The 20,566-nt window shown below is 55.4% G+C and overlaps 1 protein-coding gene across 1 annotated transcript; it reads right to left on the bottom strand.

Moving 5' to 3' along the window:
• Window positions 1-437: 437 nt before the first annotated feature.
• On the bottom strand, window positions 438-19,061 carry EHD2 (EH domain containing 2). Its single transcript, XM_068991917.1, has 6 exons — window positions 18,969-19,061; window positions 16,299-16,757; window positions 15,679-15,776; window positions 10,840-11,252; window positions 5,147-5,311; window positions 438-2,213 (listed from the first exon to the last, which is right to left on the bottom strand). The coding sequence occupies exons 2-6, from the start codon at window positions 16,700-16,702 to the stop codon at window positions 1,662-1,664; spliced, it is 1,632 nt and encodes a 543-aa protein (XP_068848018.1). The 5' UTR covers window positions 16,703-16,757; window positions 18,969-19,061; the 3' UTR covers window positions 438-1,661.
• Between the last annotated feature and the right edge of the window lie 1,505 nt (window positions 19,062-20,566).

The raw sequence follows: 20,566 nt of genomic DNA, 5'->3' as shown, positions 1-20,566 counted from the left end.
AGCTGTGTACCCAGGTTGTGTGGGTGGACGTTGGAGGAGAGGGAGGGGGGCAGCGGTGTACACACACACACACACACACACACACACACACAACCCTACGCCCCAGGGCTTGGTTCCCAGGCTCCCACGGCAGGAGGTAGGAGGGAGGGATGTCCCAGAGGGAGGGCCCCAGAGTAACTTTTGTACGGAAAATATGTCGGTCTGGCCCCCAGCCCAGGCCTGAGTCATCAGGCTCCCGATGCATTGAGTCATGGCCTCCGCCTCCGCCCCTGAGAGCTTGGAGGGACCCCCCTCCACTCCCCGCCGTGAAGTCCTGCCCAGGGTCATCCTTCCCCAGGGGGTTTGGGCGGAGAGCGATCCCTGCCCTCACCCCATCCCAAGACAGCCAGACTCGCACTGGGAAAGAAGCCTTGGCTTTATTTGCACTCTGGGAACGTTATTCCGTTCACAGTCCCCTCCGGGGCACGGGGTGAGGGGTGATGGGCGTGGAAATCCCAGCGAGCTCCCTGGAGGGGGCGTCATCCCCATCTATTTCGCTCCCCCCCCCCATCTTTTCCGTGGGCTCCTCCACCAGGGTCAAGCACTAATGTGAAGGCAGGGAAAGGTGTGTAGTGGGGGGTGAGAGTTCCTTTTAGGGGAGGGGAGGGAGGGCTGTAGCACCAAGAACCCCTCCCCCCACGACGTCCCTGCAAAGGGGACTAAAATGACGTCCTGGGGCTTTCCTATCTGGCAGGGGCTCCACTTAAATATGGGCTGTGGGCGGAGAGGCCGTGCCCCCCGCCGTCTAAAATGCAGATCATCACTTGTGGGGAGCCTGGGGTGCGCGAGGGTGGGGCGGGCAGCAGGCCAGGCTTTCAGTCCAGAGCAGGTGAGCCGTGGAGGACAGGCCTCAGAGTGTGCGCCGGTCTGGCAGGAGCAGGCGTGGAGGGGGCTTTTCGTCCACCGAGGATCCTTAGTCAAGAAAGGGGTGTGGCCGGAACTGGGGGGCGGGGCTAAGAGGGACCCCGCGGAGGGAGTAGGAGGTTGCATCTCCCCGCTCTGAGCCCCGGGTGGTCCCTAGGCCTGAGGACCCGATGGGGTGGAGGGGCCTTGCCCTCATGGCAAGAGGAAGTGGGGCGGTGGGGCCCCTGTGTTAGTCATTTCAACCAAGCGGCGGCTCACTTATGGGGCTAGGCGAGAGGTCTCGCTCAGAACCAGGGATCAGACTGGTTGGGGCTGGGTGTATGTCTGAGTGTGAGTGACCCTTGGGCGTGCTCTCTCCTGAGAATGTCAGCTCCATGAGAGCCGCAGACAAATGTGTCTGTTTTACTCCCCAGTGTCTAGAAGGAGCCCTGAACATCGAAGGCGCTCAATAAATACGAGAACGAATGAGGCACGCATGGGCGCTTCTGTGTGTTAGTGTCGGAATGATGTGCTAAGTGTAACGCGAGTGTAGAGGTGTGGAGGGTGGGCAGAGAAGCCTTGCCCCTCCCCTGGTCCCCACTGTTTGACGGTGGGGAGTGGGGGCAGAGGGACCCCCATCCTTACAGCTGGGAGAGTGGGCAGGGAGCGCGGTTGTGGGCCAGGGGTGGAGATGTGTGTGCAGCCATCCGGAGCTGGGGAGCCACAGCAGGGCAAGAGGGAGGGAGAACGGGCAGGCGAGGGTGGGGCGGGGGGCTGGCTCACTCGGCCGAGCCCTTGTGACGCCGCTTGGAGGGTGGCACCAGGCGGCGGGGCAGGTTGGTGGGCAGCCCGTGGCCCTCGAGCTTGGCTTCGATGAGGTGGCTGGCCAGGGCGAACTCCTCGTCGTCCAGCATGCCGTCGCGGTCGACATCGCTCAGCTTCCAGATGCGACCCAGCACGGAGTTGGGGAGCTTGGTGCCCACCATCCAGGTCTTGACCTTGGTGCCGCTCAGCTTGCCGTCGGCCGGCGCCAGGTTGTAGAAGATCTCGTCGTATTTGGACTTGTCCTTGGTCACCACCCACTCGGCGTCGTCATCCGAGCCCTCCTCGCCGTCCTCCAGGGCCTCGTCGGGCCCCCGCTCTACAAAGGGACCCATGTGGGTGCCCTCGAAAGCGCCCCCCTGCACACCCACATCCGTGCTCTCCAGCTCCTCCTGCCGGAGCAGGGGCATGAGCTTGGCAATGTCGTGGGTCAGCATCTCATCCAGGGCCTCCAGCAGCTTCGGCTTCAACGAGTGGAACTTGGTGAAGTCGTGAGCCATCAGCAGCTCCTGGTTGCAGGGAGGTTGGATGGGGGGGACAGAGAAGTCAGGAGGCACCATCCCCAGGCCCCCCAGGCCCATGCTGGCTCCAGGACACTTGGCCAGCTCTTGATGGAGATGGGCAGAAGTATCTGATTATGGGGGAACACCCCAATTCACCTGGGTACCCACCACTCAGTACAGACTTGGCAGCAAGCTCCCACTGCCCCGTGACTCACTGGACAGGAGGGAGAACAGGGACCTCTGAGTCAGAGCAGCAGCCGTCCGCCAGCCAGGGGAGGAGGATTTCAACATGGTGACGTGAACTTTACCAGAACGCAGCCCTCAGCCCTGCCCACCCGCTACAGCCTCCCCGACCATCATGCAAGTTAAGAAAATGCAATTCCTGCCACCCTGCTGGCTCTGTTACCCCACCACACAGAAAGGGCTAAGTGGCTTGCTCCCTATTTGGTGGTTAGGTTTGGGATGGACAAGTCATCAGGAGATCCTGGGACGGGCCCCACCACCCCACCCCACCCCCAATCCTGGCCCCAGGCAAGAAGTCATCTGGTGCAAGAGCTGAGCCGCTGCTGGGCGGAGTCTGTGATCACCCTGCTTCTCACATGCGCCATTGCTAAGCCAGCTGCACCAGGACAGTCGCTGCAAAGACTAATCCACGTTCTGGCACCACGTTAAATTCCCACAGCCAAGGCATAAAGATCGTGAGACCATAAATAGGCAAGGGTGTGGGGGCTTCCCCGGTGGGCTCAGTGGTAAATAATCTGTCTGCCAATGCCGGAGTCACGGGTTTGATCCCTGATCTGAGATGATCCCACGTGCCTCGGAGCACCTAAGCCCGAGTGCCACGCTGCTGGGCCTGTGCTCTAGAGACTGAGAACCGCAACTACTGAGCCCAGGTGCCGCAACTGCGGACGCCAACATGCCCCAGAGCCTGTGCTCCGAAACAAGAGAAGCCACCGCAGGGAGAAGCCCAATCGCCACAACCAGAGAAAAACCTGAGCGGCAACGAAGGCCCAGCCCAGCCTGAAAAAAAATCATAACAGAAAAGTGACAGGGGTGTGATGGTTGTGAGGGAGGAGCACTCCAAGGCCAGACTGCCCAGGTTCCAACCCAGCTGTCACCTGGGAGCTGTGCACCCTCAGGAAAGTGACTTCACCTCTCTGGTTTCCCTGTCCGTTTTCAGATTTGTAAAACAGGTTGAGAACTAGCACCCCCCTCATTGGGAGGTGGCAAAGTCTAAATGAATTTATCTGGATCAAGTGCTCAGGAAACGTCAGTGTAATCTTCACAGCTGCTCTTTATCAAGTCCAGTGGCTCTCAGCCAGGGATGCTGGTATCCCCCAGGGGACAGTGGGCACTATCTGGAGATGTTTTTGATTGCCGTAATTTGGGAGTGCTACTAACATCTAGTGAGTAGAGCCCAGGGATGCTGCTAAGCACAGGGGGCTGCAATGCACAAGACAGCCCCCTACAGTCCCAAACGTCAGTAGCTCAGAGGCTGAGAAACCTTGATCCAGCCCAAACTCAGTGCTAGATACTGTCCTAAGGAAGTCACTGAAAGTGACAGTGAAGTCACTCAGTCGTGTCGGACTCTTTGCGACCCTATGGACTGTAGCCTACCAGGCTCTTCTGTCCGTGGGATTAGTACTGGCAATAGTACTGGAGTGGATTGCCGTTTCCTTCTCCAGGGGATCTTCCCAACCCAGGGATTGAACCCGGGTCTCCCACATTGTAGACAGACGCTTTACCGTCTGAGCCACCACTAACACCAGTCAATTCAGCATTCAGGGTAGATATACAATCAGGATGATGCCCATTTTCCAGGTGAAGAAACTGAGGCTCAGGAAAGGTGAGTGCCTTGCACAGGTTCACGGAGCTAGTCAGTGGCCAAGAGGAATTTCACTGAACTATAATTCCTCAGTCTTGGAGTAGAAACATCGGAGACCCAAAGGTCACAGGCTTTGAGTATCACCCCAACACAGCCTCAAAGCAGAGCCTGGGGAAGGGGCTAGTCCTCACCTCCATGCCTGAGCTCGGACCTCTGTCCCCATGCCCACTGGTTGCTCCTACCCCGGCCCACCTCCAGTGGCGCTTCATGTACCCCAGGCTGCCACCCTCAGACCCAGTGCTTTCCATGTCACTGGTTAATCCTAGGCCTGAAAATGGGAGGAGCCTTCAGTGATCCCCCAATATCCATCTTCCCTTCCTCCTCAGTATAGAGTCCCCAAATGTTACCTAGGCACCTAGAGGAAAAACTACACTTCTAGCTTCCCTTGCAGCACTGTGGCCATGTGACTACGTTCTGGCCAACCGGAAGTCAGCGCAAGTTGCACTTGCAACTATAGAATTACCCTGTTCAATATTGTAGCCACATATGGTTATTTAAATTAGTTAAAACCTAAAATTTCAGGTTTAATGTGGCAAGTGCCTAGTACATTGGACAGCACAGCACAGAACATTTCCATCATCATAGCAGTATTGGACAGCACTCCTCTAAAAAGTGTTCTTAGAGAACTTGTACCATTAACACCCCCCTCCCCCACTTCTTGCTGGCTGGAATGCAGACACAATGGCTGGAGTTTCCACAGCCATTTTGTACCATGAGGAGTTCTTGGGCCTGGAGGCCAGGCATGGAGGAGAATAGGCCAGGCATGGACAGAAGAGAACTAGTTCTGTAAAGCACAAAACCAGCCCTGGACCATCTTCCAGGATACTTATGAAGGAGAGAAATAAACTTCTATCCTAATTAGGCCACCATTACTTTGGGATTTTGCTTCACTCCCTTATCCTAACTCACACAACCATACTCTCATGGAACCATTTGTGGGAGGTGCTTTCAGGAACCTGCCATCCATCCCTCTAGTTTTCGAGGCCCCATCCTCAGCCTACAGAAGTTGACCTTCCCATCACCCCTTGCCCATCCCTCCTCGGCGTCCACCCACCTGCATCTTCTGGCAGTCCGGGAAGTCGCCGGGAGATATGTGATGCTCCAACTGAATCTTGGCGAAGATGACAGGCAGCTTGAGGATCAGCTGCTTCTTCTTGTTCTCCTTCCCAAACACAGAGGGCATCTCCTTCTTCAGGTAGCTGATGATGTAGGCATGAACCTGTAGGGAGGTGAGTTCTTGCCTGAGCCTGCCTCTGTCACCTGGGAGGCTCCTTAAAACATGGGTTGGCTGGAGTTTCCGAGTCACCAGTTCCAGCGTGGGGCCTGAGAGTGTGAATTTCTAACAGTTACAGGTGAGCTGCTGCTGCTGTGGGTACAGGGGCTCTCCCCTCTCCTCTAGGTCATCCCAGCCCCTCCCGTGGCTTCGACATCCCTCCACGTCCACTGCCAAGTCGACATACCAGCCTTGGCCTCTCCCTGGAGCTCGACTCAGAGCTGATTGCCTTGTCAACATTCCTGGACAGCTCCATCTTGGGGACACCCGCGGTGGAATTCAGGCCCCGCCCGGCCGGGTCACCCTCAGCTGTGCCCATCTCCAGAGGCAAATGGCACCCACCCCCCGCCTCTGTCTGCCCAGTGGAGCCCAGAGATCTGGAAATTACTCCTGATTTGATCCGCCCTCCTCATTGGTCACATCCACGTCATCAGTCGTTCCTTTGAACTCCTTTGAACTCTCTCCCACTTTTCCATTTCTCTCCACCTCACCATCTCTTGCCTGGTGGGGGACACACCTGTCACCCCACTGGACTCCTGGCTCACCCTCTGGCCCCTTCAATCCTTTCCCCATGAAGCAGCAGCTGGAGTTTGTTTTTTTTTTTCAGGAACAAGTGCCAGACCATGAGACACTGCTCCCAAGTTTCAATTTGCTTCTTATCCAAGTGCAGAATTCCTCCCACAGCCGCCAAGGCCTTATGGCAGCAATTCTCCAAGTGTGGTCCAGGGAATCCCCAGGGGGTCCCCAAGACTCTTTAAGGGGGTTGCACACTCAAAACTGCTTTCACAAGAATGCTGAGGGGCTATTTGTCTTTTTTACCTTCATTCCCTCCTGAGTGAATCGTGGAATTTTTAAAGGCTAAAAGATACTGCAACTATCTGAATGTAGAAACAGATGTTCGAATCCAGATGTCACCTTTGAAGCCAGACATTAAAGAGATTTGCAAACATGCAAAACAGGGCCACTGTCCTCTCTACGTTGTTTTTTGGAGGGTTCTGGAAAACAGTTAATTTTCATAAAACCTCTGCTGTGTGTTTCTGTGCTTACTCGCTCAGTCGTGTCCGACTCTGTAACCCCACGGGCTATAGCCCACCAGGCTCCTCTGTCCATGGGATTCTCCAGGCAAGAATACTGGAGTGGGTTGCCATTTCCTTCTACAGGGGATCTTCCCGACCCAGAGATCAAACCCAGGTCTCCTGCATTGCAGGCAGATTCTTTATCATCTCAGCCACCAGGGAAGCCCAAAACATCTGTTACTTAGGTTAACAGGCAATAGGTTTTTCTTGCTATTTTAAATGATTTGATAAGACTATCAATATCTGTTAATATATATTGGCATGATCAACAATGTATTGATAACATTTATAATCAGTTGTTATCTACTATTAAGTATGTAAGTATTGTTTGGGAATCCCCAGTGGTCCAGTGGTTAGGACTCTACACTTTCACTGCCAAGGGCTCAGGTTCAATCCCTGGTCGGGGAAGTAAGATCCTACAAGCCTCTTGGTGAGGCTGATATAAGTATTGCTGGTTAATTAATATTATGAGAGAAAGTGCAACGTTTCTTAGTTTTAACTTTTTCCTTTTAGGGCTGCGCCACGAGGCTTGTGGGATCTTAACCAGGGACTGAACTCAGGTCATGGCAGTGAAAGCCTGAAGTGTTAACCTCTGGACCACCAGGGAATTCCCTCAGTTTCCTAATACGGTTAATATAGAAAGATCTAATCTGTGTATATACAAACTCTTTGGGGTCTTCAATAATGTTTAAGAGTGTAATGAGGTCCTGAGATGGAAAGGTTTGAGAAGCATGGCTCGACATGCCTTGCCCCCTGCCCCTATCTGCTCAAGCTTCCTCAACAGCCTTCCTTTTTTATATTAAATCAGCCTGCAAAACTCTCCTACATCAAGGCCTTTGCACATGCTACCCTCTGCCTGGAATTCCGCCCTGGTCTTCCAACAACTGAGTCCTTCAGCTTCCTTTTTCTTTTTTGGCTGTACCAGGCTACATGTGGATCTTAGTTCTTAGTTCCCCAACCAGGGGTTGAGCTCATGCCCCCTGCACTGGAAGGCAGAGGCTTAACAGCCGGCCCACTAGGGAAATCCCACCCTTCAGCTTCCTTCTGATGTCACCTCCTCACAGAGACCATCCTGTGGGAAGCAGGTGCCCCAAGCACCACCATCCAATTTCTCTCTCTCTTTACTTTCATTGTTTCATTCACAGCACTTATCGCAATCTGTCATTCTTATTCTGTGTTCTTTCATCCTAATGTGCGCTCCAGGAGGGCTCGGACCTTTTCTGTCTCCTCTGTCCCCAGCGCTGGCATAGTGTGCAGAGAAAAGACTCAAGAAATATTTGGGAAGTAAACCAGTGAACTTGAAAACCTCTGAGCCACAATCTCATATGTTATCAAAAAGTAAACGAGGAGAGAAAACCAGCATTCATACGTCCTGTTTTCAAATGTGCTGTGCTTAGTTGCTCAGTTGTGTCCAACTCTGTGACCCCATGAACTGTAGCCCGCTGGGCTCCTCTGTCCATGGGATTCTCCAGGCAAGAATACTGGAGTGGGTTGCCATGCCCTCCTCCAGGGGATCTTCCTGACCCAGGGATGGAACCCAGGTCTCCCGCATTGCAGGCCGATTCTTTGGCATCTGAGCCACCAGGGAAGCCCTATTTTTAAATAGGAAGCTCAATAATTAAATGGATATGCTTAAGTAAAAATAGAATGTATCTGGAAAAAGACAGAAGAAACTATTCCTGTGGGTTGTCTGCGGGAAAGAGAACCTGAGGGCTGTCGGAGTCAGGGGTGGGAGGGGGCACCTTTGACAGTACATGAGTGCCTTCCCATGAGATGGTCTTAAATGTTCAATTAAAAACATTCATTAAAAATTCCTTTTAGTGAGTCATAGGTTTAGAATGCTAAACATTCTGGTGACACCTTGGCTGGCTTTGAATCCTCATATCCTTTCACCATCCTGTCTCCTCCAGCCACCCTGGGCTCCATATTCAAGCATGTCCTGGTTTCAGGGCCTTTGCACTTGCTGTTCCCTCTGCCTGGGTACCGTTTCCCTCATCTCTCCACTATGCTCACCCCTTCCCCTCCGCTAGTTCTCTGCTCGAGAATCATTTCCTCCAGGAGACCCTCCTTGATGACCCTAGTCCCTTAAATAGCCACCAGTCTCTCCTCTGCTTCATGTTTCTTCACATTCAGTGTATCAGGGCTGAATTTGTTTAATACTCACTTCCCCATTAAAAAGCAATTCTACAAGAAAAGAAACTATCTGCTTTTGTTTCCTGTGGCATCCCCAGGGTTTAGAACAGTACAGGAGCCCAGTGTCGGCCCTCAGTCACTGTGGAATGAAAGCTACTGGGCTGCCTCAGAGAGCTCTGTAGGAAGGCTCAGGGCACCCTGGCCTCTTTAGAATTAGAACCTCCCAAGACCCTGCCCATCAGGGGTCTTGACCTGTGCTCAAGTGTCACACAGCCCATGGAAATCGCCCCTTCTAACAGCAGCTGTCGCTTCAAGCAAAGGGCAGAGCCAGAGGGCTCACCCACGTCCTAAATCGTTACAGACAGGGAAACTGAGGCATAGAGGGGTAGTTACCAAGAGTGAGGAGAGGCTTTGTACTGTCGGGGGAAAGCATGTGGGGAGGTGAATCGTGTGGGCTGTTGTTTGATGGCTGGACCAGGTGTGGCAGAATCCCACGTGGGGGATGAGCGGGTGACACAGGGCAGGGGAAGGGCACCGAGGCTTGGTCACAGTAGACCCCGTATCTTGAGGGGCACTGGGGGCCACAGAAGAGCTGCAGGAGCAAGGCGGGAGGCGTGGGTGCCAAGGCGGGAGGTCTGAGGGGACCAATCGGGGCAGGGGTGTGGCCAGGCGGGCGGGTGGGGCCTGCGAGAGCGGGCCAATGGGGAGAGGGGGCGGGGCCTAAGGGCCGCTCTTCTGGAGCCCAGAAGACACGAGGCGGGGGGGGCGCGCTAATGGCTTTTCCAGAGAGGAAGCGGGGGAAGGTGCCAGGAAGAGATAAGGTGGGTGGGCGGGCTGAGCCTGGGCGCGGGTCCGGGACTCCGGGGTTTGTCTGGGTTTCCGGAGCCGCCTCCTGCGTGGTGGGGGCACCAGGTGTCCGGCTCCACCCTGCCCCTCGGTCCCACGGACCCTGGGGTTCCAGCTCCTGCTGCTGCGGGAGCAGCTTCCCCGAGGGGCCTGCGGGACCGGGTCCGTGCGGGAAGCGGGTGAACCAGGCGGAGACCGAGGGAGGGAGAGGATGGAGAGAGGAGAAAAAGAGAAAAGAGAATGACGAGGGAAAAAATAATAAGAGAAAAAAACAGAAAGAGGTAGAAATGAGGAGATCTAGAGAGAGAACTTTCCTGGAGAATCCCAGGGACGGGGGAGCCTGGTAGGCTGCCGTCTATGGGGTCGCACGGAGTCGGACACGACTGAAGCGACTTAGCAGCAGACAGAGAGACAGAGACAGTCCAGGGCATGGGCAGAGGAGCGAAAGGTGTTTTCTGGAGGCTTCAGGAGCTGACCGCACTGGGCCGCTCCCTCCTAAGGAGGATTCCTGGGGTGGGGGGTGGGGGCTCTGACTCACCCCCTCTGCTGCTCCTTAAATCAACACCTCAGGCTCCACCACCCCCCATAACCTTACAGGCCTCCTTGGCTGCTCAGCTTCCTGCCCCACCTCCAGCCTGGCTGGCAGCCTCCCCTGTGAAACCATTCGGCCTCCAGAAACGCTCTTAAATCAGTGCTCCCCTCCCCTTCCCCAAAGCTATGTCCTGATGATCCAGGCTCCTCCTTGTTCCTCGGTCCCCCAGCCTCCTCCCTAGTCTGGGAACCCAGTCTTACTGCCCTTGAATCCACCCTCCAGAAGGCAGCGAGGGTCTGACTCTGTCCCTCCCCTACCCTGAGTCCTTCCATGGCTCCCCAGTGCCCTTGGGACAAAGCACAGGTTCCAGACCACAGTCCCGGGTGATCTGACTCTCACCCAGCCCACCCCAGCCCACCCCCACCCCTCAGATGCAGTTACTCCCACCATCTACACTGGCTTCAACACTGGCATTTCCCCTCTTCCTTGAACTGGCCATGTTCTCATTGCCAGTCCATGCACTTGCTGGCCCCATTTTCTAGAATCCTTTCCCGTCCTCATCCTCATAATCCTCCAGTTTGCAGCTCAGATGCCCTTTCCTCCAAGAAGTTCTCCAGGATTTCTCCTGGGCCCCCAAGTTCTCAGCCTTGACCATGCTGGATGGTAACTCTGGGGATGAAACGGTCTTCTCCCCTGGACTGCCGTGGTCAGAGCTCCCTTCCCAGTACCACCTGGCAGAGGGCCAGGCACAACAGTAGAACTTTCTCAGATTAGTGAACTAATTCATCAGATAGCTGATGCCAGATCAGGGACCAGCAGCCAAGTAGAGGAGGATCAGAGGGAAGGCAAGAGCGGCTGCTGCCTCCCCATCCCCCATCACTGCTCACCCGCACCAGCCGGGCTCTCTTCACCAGATCATTGAGCTTGCGCAGCGCCGCATGGCGCGGCAGGCCCTGGATGTCGCGGAAAAGGTCTTGTTCCTCCAGCTCAAAGAGGCGCCGGTTGTCAGGTACCAGCAGGGGCTGGGACCAGAAGGAGCCGATATAGACGCGCAGCACCTCGGGCGTGCCCACCACCTTGCCCAGCGCCCACATGAGCGCCCCGTAGACACGCATCAGCTGCTGCGTCTCCACCATGTCGGCCTTGTTGAGCACCACGCGAATCTTGTCTTCATGGCCTCTCAGGGCGCCGATGGCCTCCGAGAACTCGTCAGAGATCTCCAGCTTGTGAGCATCAAAGAGCAGTATGATGAGGTCCACGCGCTCCGCGAACCAGCGCAGCACAGCTGGGAAGTCGTAGCCTGCAGGGGAAGGGTGGTACAGGGGCGTGTGCCTGCGTGTTCACTTCAGTCATGTCCGACTCTGCGACCCCAGACTCTGTAGCCGCCTAGGCTCCTCTGTCCATGGGGTTCTCCAGGCAAGAATACTGGAGTGGGTTGCCATGCCCTCCTCCAGGGGATCTTCCCCACCCAGGGATCCAACCGTCCCTTGCGTCTCCTGCACTGCTGGCGGATTCTTTACTGCTGAGTCACAGGAGCTCCAGTCCCCCAAAGCAGAGGTCAGCCCCAAGCCTTCAGCCACTGGGACACATTCATTGCTTTGGGCTCAAACTGGACTGTACAGATGTTCAGGTTGTTAACCACTGAAAATTTTGTCTGTGGGAAATAGGTCCAGGCCCCCAGCCTCCAGAGTTTCCCCGTCACTCTGGCCCTCTAGCCATCCGACTACAGAGGACAATCACCCCCCTCACCTTTCCATTCATTCTTTGGGCAAATATTAGCAGCTTGCATCGGTCCCCTTATTAAAACAGTGAAATGTTTACTAATAGACTCCTTATCCTTCTATGGACCTCCGAGTCCGCCAGATGCCACCATCAACCCCAACTCCTCCCCAGGAAGTGTTTGATCACCCTACCATCCAGCAACTGAAAATTTTACTTGGGCCTTTGTTAGAGTCTTGCCATAGCAGATGTTAAATATTCTAAATTTATTCACAATAAATTACCGAGAGTCTCCTGTGTGCTGGGCCCTGTCCTGGACACTGGGGATCCCACAGAGAACATACAAAGTCTTTCCCTTCGTAGGGCACCTATCCCACCAACAGCTGGCTCCTGGGCCCCATTCATTCATTCCTTTCACTATGCATTTCTTCGTTCACTCATTCATTCAGCAGCAAGCAATGCCTGGGAGAGCAGAGAGGAGCCGTTGAGACCCCCTGACTTGGCAGTTGGGACGGCCTGGGTTTGAATGCCGACTCTGCTTCCATCAGCTAGGTGACCTTAAGGAAGCAAGTAATCTCTCTCAACTTCTGTTTCCTCTTTGGTAAAGTCATAGAACCTACCTCCTGGGACTGTGTGAAGATGGCAAGAATACACATGAGCTAAGCTGTATGAAGAGCTTAAACAGTGCCTGGCTCTGAACTATACACTTAAAAGGCGTGTGCTTTAGGCATGTAAATTTTACAATAAAACTTTAAAAAACAAAAACAAGGACTTCCCTGGTGGTCCAGTGGTTAAGAATTTACCGTGCAAAGCAGGGGACGCAGGTTCGATCCCTGGTGGGGGAACTAAGATCCCACACGCTGTAGAACTAAATGCCCACACACTGCAGCCACTGAGCTGCATGCTCTGGAGCCCACCTGCTGCAGCGAAGACCCGATGCCACCAAACGAACAAAGAAGCATTAAACCAAAAAAACCCACGGAGCTAGGCACACGGCGAGCAATCCACAAGAGTTCCTCATGACGCCCGCGAGACACTGCGGTGGAGCCGTCAAGGAGCCGCCCTCAGAACAGCCTGCTCTGTGCTGGGCACGCAGGGTGGCTCAGACAGCCCCAGTTCTGTCTTTACTGGGCTTACCATCCAGAGTGGTCAGGCTGGGATGGGAAAACCCGTGAAGCCGCAGGAGCCCGGGGGCAGGGGGCGCCGGGTGGTCAGGGAGGGCTTCCCGGAGGAGGAAACTCTGAGTGGTGATCTAGGGGGTGAGGAGTTAACTGGCGGGACAGAGAGCCATCGCTGATTCACCAGAAGTCACCTCATGCCCTCCCCGATTCAACTCATCGAATCTTCAAAATGACTCCAGGAGACAGGCACTCTTAGGACCCCTATTTTCCAAAAGGGGAAACTGAGGAACCGAGTGGTTAAGGAATCCACTGGTTCATTTGCTCCAGACACAGAAGCACAGAGCCGCAGCCCTGGGGGTCTCCACGCTCTGCTGGGGAGCTGGTGCCGGGCCCATCCTGCCTGAGCGGAAGTGGGTTCCTGTAGCCACAGGGAACTGGACGGGATGGGATGGGGTGGTGGACGCTGTTTTTTGGGGGAGGGAGGGCCAGGTCAACAGAGGGACCAAAGCTAGGGCCCCTCCTGTCCCCAATGTTTACACACACACACACACACACACACACACACACACACACACGTCCAGATTTGGAAAGTGTGTCTCATGCAGGGAGGGAGGCAGGGAGGTTGAGTCAGCATGGGAATGGGAGACGTGGCAGGCAGACACCCAGGTGCAGAATGACAGCCTCACAGAGGAAAAGCAGTCATCACAGGACCTTCCCTAGCTCCTCCTGGGGGCCACACACTGCCCTAAGTGCCTCACACACTTTGACTCTTTTTTTTTTGGCCTCGCCACGGGGCATGCAGGCTACAGGATCTTGGCCCCCCGCTGGGGCTGAACCCGCACCGCTGCGATGGAAGCATGGAGTCCTAACCACTGGACCACCAGGAAAATCAGCAAGGTATGGCGTGAGACTATCATGTTCCCATTTTACAGGTGAGAAAACTAAGGCACGGAGAGGTTAAGTGGCTCGGGCAACGTCTCAGTGTAGAAGGAGCAGAGGCCAGATTGGAACCCCGCCAGAAGGCTCCACTCTGCCACAATCACACACGTGTACATTCAGATATACTACACAGAGGCCACATGCTTCATCAATGCACACACACGTGCACATACAAACTTGTGCACCCTAGAGCAAGCAGACACCTGGACACCATCTGAGTCACACTACAAGGTGCAGACCCTCGCACACACCCTCGCCAGCAATCTGGAACCTACATAGACAACCAGGGTCACACAATGGCAAAGATGTTTGAGAGCCACACAAAGTAACAAATAGCAGGCACACAAGGAGCCTGTGCGCACCAGCACACCCGCCAAACAAGAGATGCAATCATATAGTTACACAAAAGATACACCCATGCGCACACACACACCCCCTCACTTGTACAGCCCAAGAGCACAATTGTATACAGACATGCGGTTATACTCTATCTAACAAAATCACCTCAGTCCTACAGGGCCACACACAGGTACAACCACGAGCACAGCGCTGACACCTCAGAGTCACACCCACAGTGACACGGACACAATCCGCCAGGCTCCTCTGTCCATGGGATCCTCCAGGCAAGGATACTGGAGTGGGCTGCCGATTCCTCCCCCAGGGGACCTTCCCGACCCAGGGTCGAGCCCGCATCTCCTGCACTGGCAGGCGGGCTCTGTGCCACTGAGCTGCCTGGGAATCCCGCACACCTTCCGAGACACACACTAAATGATCCACACAGTCACATAAAAGTTCCCCTGCACAACACACCAACCACACGTTTCACAATACAGCTACCTACAGAGACACGGTGAGTCACACTCACACACAATCGCACAAGCGCCCCGCCCCCAGGCCCTTGGAGCTGCCCAAAGTCACACCTAGCCACCCACATGGGCACAGACGCTCATACACACACTCACCCTCAAGACAGACAGACAGACACAACTCTCCTCTTCCTCTACTCCCGAGGCCACAGAGAGACCCCCGTTCTCTCCCCCATGGCACCCCCGCCATGGCTGGGAGTTGCCCCCCTCCCTCTCTCCCGAGGGACCCCCCCAGCCCCCTGCCTCCCCCATGGGGCTGGCAGCTCACCTCCCCCCTCCCCGATCTCCTCTGCAGCTGTCTCCTGCCTCTCTCCCAGGGGACAGGTTCCAGCTGGGCAGCGGCCAGGGACACCGGTAACCCTCCGCGCCCTCGCCCGAACGAGGCCCAGCCTCCCTGCCTCCTCGCCATCGCCTCCGGGTCCCCTCTGCCCCACACTGCAACCTCCTTTGCCCCAGTTTCTGGCCTCCGAGGCCTCACGGGGCAGGGGTAGAAGGGACAGAAATGCGGGGAGGTGGGGATGGGGGGGGCGGCGCGGAGACTGAGCCAGGCAGGGCAGGGGTGGGGGCCGGGCTCACCCAGAGGCCCCGCTGGAATTCACCCCTCCCCCCGCCTCTCTCCCTGCACAGCTGTTTATAAATTCCTGGCCGCCCTTGGCCCCTGCCCAGACTCCCCGTCCCGGGCCCTCCTCAGCCCCATCCGTGGCCCAGAGCTGGAGCCAGGCGCTGACAGCGGCCCAGGGCCTCCCCGCCCAGCTCTGCCTTCTCGCTGGGTCTCCCACTCTCCGGATCCTCTCTCTGGATCCCGGCCTCGCCCTCTGAATCTCTGTCCACCTTGGAGTCTCCCTCTCTCTTGGTCTCTCCCCGCTCCATCCTTTGGACCCGCCCAGACATGCAGCCGCAGCGGGTTCACACGTGTTCATCCACACGCCTCCCCCACCCTTCAGCGCGCGCCAGCTCGGAGGAGTCACAGCCTTCCACCAGCTCCCCTCAGCTACGCAGCCAGCTCAGGGCCGGCCTCACACAGCCCCAGCAGCAACCCTGGGCCTTCCTCCCTCAGACCCAGGAGCCCAGCCTCACTCACCACGGCTCACTCTCTGCTTGGCCCCCGACAGGATGCCCGGGGTGTCGATGATGCTAATGCTCTCCAGGACCTGATTGGGGAGCTGGGCGCACATGAACCTGGGGCAGAGGGAAGGTCAGGGGTCAATGCAGGGAGAAGTAGGCGAGGGGACACAGGAGAAGGGAACCCAGGACTTGCACGGAGGAGAATCAGGTTCGGAGAGGGAAAGAATCTTGGAAGAGAAAAGGGAGATTAGGACAAAGAATAAGAACTATTAAAAAAAAAATCAGAGCTGATGTTAATTGAGCACTTACTTTGTGCGGGGTGCTGTTCTAAGCACTTTGTATGTTTTCATTCATTTAGTCCCCACAACAGCCCTATGGAGGAAGGACTGTGGTTATCCCCATTTTCCAGATGAGGATAAGAAACAGAGAGGTTAAGTTGCTTGCCCAAAGTCACCCAGCTAGACAGGAGTCGAACTCAGGTGTCACTGGCTTAACTGCTCCCCGAGAGAAGGCAAGAAGAGGAAGGCTCTAGTAGAGAGAAGGGGATTAGGCCTGAAAAGGAGAGAGACACAGGAGGGGATGGGACAAAGACGGGGGCCAGGGACAGGAGGACCCTCCGGGCTGCTGGCTGCGCACCTGTTGAGGAAGGTATTCCCGAAGGGGTTGAGTTTACGGAAGGGCTTGTCTGGGTCAACGACGAGGGCATTGCCAGGCACGGTGCCCTCGGTGTCACCGTGCATGACAGCCACGAAGCAGTCGGTGGTGGGCTCAGGCCCCACCCGGGAGCCGGGCACCTCCTGCTCCAGCAGGTACTGAATGAAGCTGGTCTTGCCCGTGCTGTACTGGCCGGCCACCAGCACCATGGGCTTGCCGTCGAAGTCAGCGTCCTCTAGGGCCGGAGAATGGAAGGTCCCGAAGCGGTAGTGCTCCTCCAAGGGCAGCAGCTTTTCGCGGTACAGCTCCTTGAGGGCCGAGGTCACCGTGCGGATGGCCTCCGGCTGCTGGCCCCGAGCCCCGCCCCGCTTCAGCCAGCTGAACATGGTGGCTCCACACTGCCCACTGAGCTCTGACGGAGATGCACAGCGCGAGGGCTACCTGTGGAAGGAGAGGATGTTGATGGGGGACTGCCTGGAGGAGGAGGTGGAGAAGAAAGGGAGCCAGAAGGTAGACTCGATGGAGAAGGCTGGTGGGATGGGTTGCGGGGGAGAGCTGAGAGCACTGAGGGTGGATGGCGGGAGCTGACAGCTGAAGGAGGAAGAAGGTGATTATTCCAGCTGGAGGAAGAGAGAGAGAGAGACAATGGCATGCTGGAAGAAGCGAGATTGGTGGTGGAAGCCCAAGAGATAAACAAGGGGAAGGAGGCAGAAACTGATCCAAAGAAAAGGATTCCTCCATCTTTTTCTTTCTCCGTCCCCACCCCTTCCATTATTTGGCAATTTTCACTGAAATCGCACCATGTGTCAAGAGGTATGGATCCAAAAATAGAGCAGAGACCGGTCCCCACACTCTCAGAGCCTCCAGTGTGGAGAGAACCGGGGCACGGAGCAGTCAGAGAGGCCTGGGCAAAGCTGGGTGGTGGACTTGTAGGCACCAGAGGGGGACAGGGTGAACCAGTCACAGGATTAGGAAAGCTCTGGCTGGGCTGACTTTTCTTTTCACGTTTATTATTTATTTGGCTGTACCAGATCTTAGTTGTGTCCTGTAGAATCTTTTCCCACACATACTCTCCAGGCCAGAATACTGGAGTGGGTAGCTGTTCCCTTCTCCAGGAGATCTTGCCATCCCAGGGATCGAACCCAGGTCTCCTGCATTGTAGGCAGATTCTTTACCAGCTGAGCCACAGGGGAATCCCCCTGGGCTGACTTCTGAGCTGCTCCCTGAAGAGTGACAAGGGCATTTAGGCAGAGAGGATGGTGGGTTTCATGACCTGGAACTGTAAAATGGATGGACAGAGTGGCTGAACACGTGGGCACAAAGATGAGAAATGAGTCTCAATACTGCCTGGGTCCCCCCCCCCCCCAAGAGCATGATGTTATCATTCACAAGAATAATAACATTTGTGATCACTGCATGCCAGAAACTGCTCTAACTCATTTAATCTTCACAACAACCTTGTAAGGTAAGGCTATTATTACCCCCACTTTTCTGATCAGGAAATTGAGGTTCAGGAAGATAGTATAACTTCCCTGAGATCATTTTGCTAGGAAGTGCTCAAGCTGGGACTCCAGATAACCTGACCTCAGAGCCAACACTCCTATCCCAGATCTACGGAGTTAGGGAGAGAATGAATTGCCAGCCCAGCAGCAACCAGCACCCCCAGCACCTAGACTGGTCACTACATCCTCTTACTAGCCTTTCATTCACTGCAGGATCCATAGTGACGTCCCTCCTCCCCCTTTCATTCTCAATTATCACTCATTTGTGTCTTTGCTTGCTTTCTCCCCCCGCCCCGCCTTGATCAGTCTAAGTGGATGCTTATAATTTTACTGATCTCTGCACAGAAACGACTTTTGGTCAGATTGGGGTCTCTAAATACCATTTTCCACTAGAAGAGAAACTGAGGCTTCTGGGAGAAATGGCTAATTCCAGGGCTGAGGCAGGGAAAGAACAAGTGAGTCTGGGTCAGATAGTGGGGAAGTGCTCAGACTGGGATGGGGCACGTCACAGGGACAGAGTCCTGGCTCGACAGGACTCCCACTGGCCAAAGATGGGACACTTTGAGCACCCAAACTAACTGCACATCCAATCTGTTACAATCCATAAAATCATTGCCACGCTTAAAAAAAAAAAAAAAGTGTGCGTGTGTGGGAGGGGGAGAATTCAGGGAGGGTGCGCCAGAAAGGTGAAGGAGAGGCTGGAGCCAGACCTGGGAAGTTGGCAGAGGGAGGGGGCCCTGGGCGGTGTCCTACCCGGGGAGGGACCTGGGGGACATCTTAGTGAGCACGCTGTGGGTGGTTGGACAGGCAGCGGGGTTGGTGAGGTAGGAGAGGAGCTTTGGGGGTGGGAGGAGGAATGGAGCAGAGGTGGATGAAGGCGATGGAGGGAGACTCCAAGGAAGGCCGCGGGACGGGAGGAGGAGAGTGGGGAACACTGCTGCAGACTGAAGGGGCCGCCGGGGGGTCGGGGCAGTGAGGGAGATAGAGAGGTTTCCGAGGGGCTGCGGAGAACTGAGAGACCCCCTACACACTGCCTGCGGTGGGGACTGAGGGTCTTTGGCGAGCAGGGGAATGACCCAGAGCCAGGGCAGGCTCGAGGGCTCCGCGGGCGGAGGCTGGGAGGCCACAGCCTCAGTTGGGGGTCACTCACCAAGGGGGCGCGCAGACTGCAGGACCGGGCAGGGAGAACTGGGCGGGGGTCCCGCGGGGATCGGAGGCGCCCGCGGAGCGGCCTGTGCTCGCGGTCCCGTCCGGAGCCGTCTGAGCCGGGTGGGGCCCAGAACCGGGAGGAGGGACCGGAGGGGCAGAGAAGGGGGGGGCGGGACGAGGCGCCCCCCCATCCCCAAACCGGGCGCCCGGCCTCTGGCGCCCTCTGGTGGGGACAGGCACAGTGCCTTTGCGAAATGGGTGCGCGCGCGGGTTCCCAGTCCTGCCTTCAAACTCCACCCGTCTCCCTTCCTGACATGGGAACAGCAATAATAAAACAGTAACACCACCAACAATATTAATTTTAATTATAAGTAATCATAATAATTTTTTCAACGGAAACGAGTGTATGAAAACTCCTCTGTTCACAGTCCTCCATGGTTCTTCTTTCACTCAAAGCAGAAGCCAAAGCCCTCAGTGGACCGCAAGGCCCTGAAAGATCCGCAGGCTCCCTCTGCCGTCTCCTCCCTCTCTCCCCCTCGATCACTCAGCTCCAGCCGCACTGGCCTCTCCACTGTTCCTCAGACAACCCTCTTTTCAGGGACCTTTGCACTTGCCCTTCCTCCACCTGGAAAGTCCCATCCTGGCTCCCACCCTTCCCTCCCTCCAGTCTCCACCCAAATGTCACCTCTTCCGAGAAGCCCGCCCTAATCTCCCTGTTTAATGCAGTACCCACCATCCATCCATTCTCACGGCTTTATTCTTCTCCGCAGCCTTTCTCACCATATTTTACATTTTTCTGTTTCAGGGAGGGTCTCCCTCACGAGAACATGAGTCCTGTGAGAGCAAAGATTTCAGACCGTCGTCAAGAGGAATCTTCGATGTCCTCACACTGCGTTTGGAATTTCCAGTGATTGCTTACTCATCACTAATTAGACCCACTGCGAGCTAGCTTTCTAATCGCGCACTGGTACACCAGACCCTATTATCATACCACAGCCTTGTCGATTTCAAAAAATACTGATAACTGCATTTCAGTACAATTGGCTCCCTTGTGATCCTGAGGGTTACATTTTGTGCATTAAAGATAATATTCTAGGAAGGAGTCAGTGGAGTGAAAAAGCTCCACGCTGACGTATTCAGCTCCATTAAATACCCTTTGAGCCCTTAATAACCACGGTGGCTGTCGCATCTTGCTACCTGCTGACCTCACAATCAGGGAGTCTCTGACATCTATCCCCAGTGTCATCCAGTTTCCTTGATGCCTTTGCAGCCTCTGGAGTCCCCACTGCAAAGCACAAGCTCGGATGTTCTTTTCTCTGCCCCCACCCCATCTGTCAAAACTGAAAAGAGAAACTGACATATTCTATGACACGAATGAAGATGTTCGGTTGAATGAAACAAGCCACTCACAAAAGAACAAATATTGTGATTCCACTCCCACAAGGGTAGTCTGATTCAGAGACAGAAAGTGGAATGGTGGTCGTGGGGGAGCTGGGTGGAGGGGGAGGGGGGACAGGATCATGGTTTCATGGGCACAGAGCTTCAATTCTGCAAGATGAAATGTTCCTGACTTCCAGGCTGACCACCAGCTCGCTGGTC

This window comes from Capricornis sumatraensis, chromosome 20 (genome assembly GCF_032405125.1).
Source record: "Capricornis sumatraensis isolate serow.1 chromosome 20, serow.2, whole genome shotgun sequence".
In the NCBI taxonomy this organism is placed as follows: domain Eukaryota; kingdom Metazoa; phylum Chordata; class Mammalia; order Artiodactyla; family Bovidae; genus Capricornis; species Capricornis sumatraensis.
The sequence above is the reverse complement of the archived record's forward strand: the minus strand, read 5'-3'. Positions and strand labels throughout refer to the sequence as shown.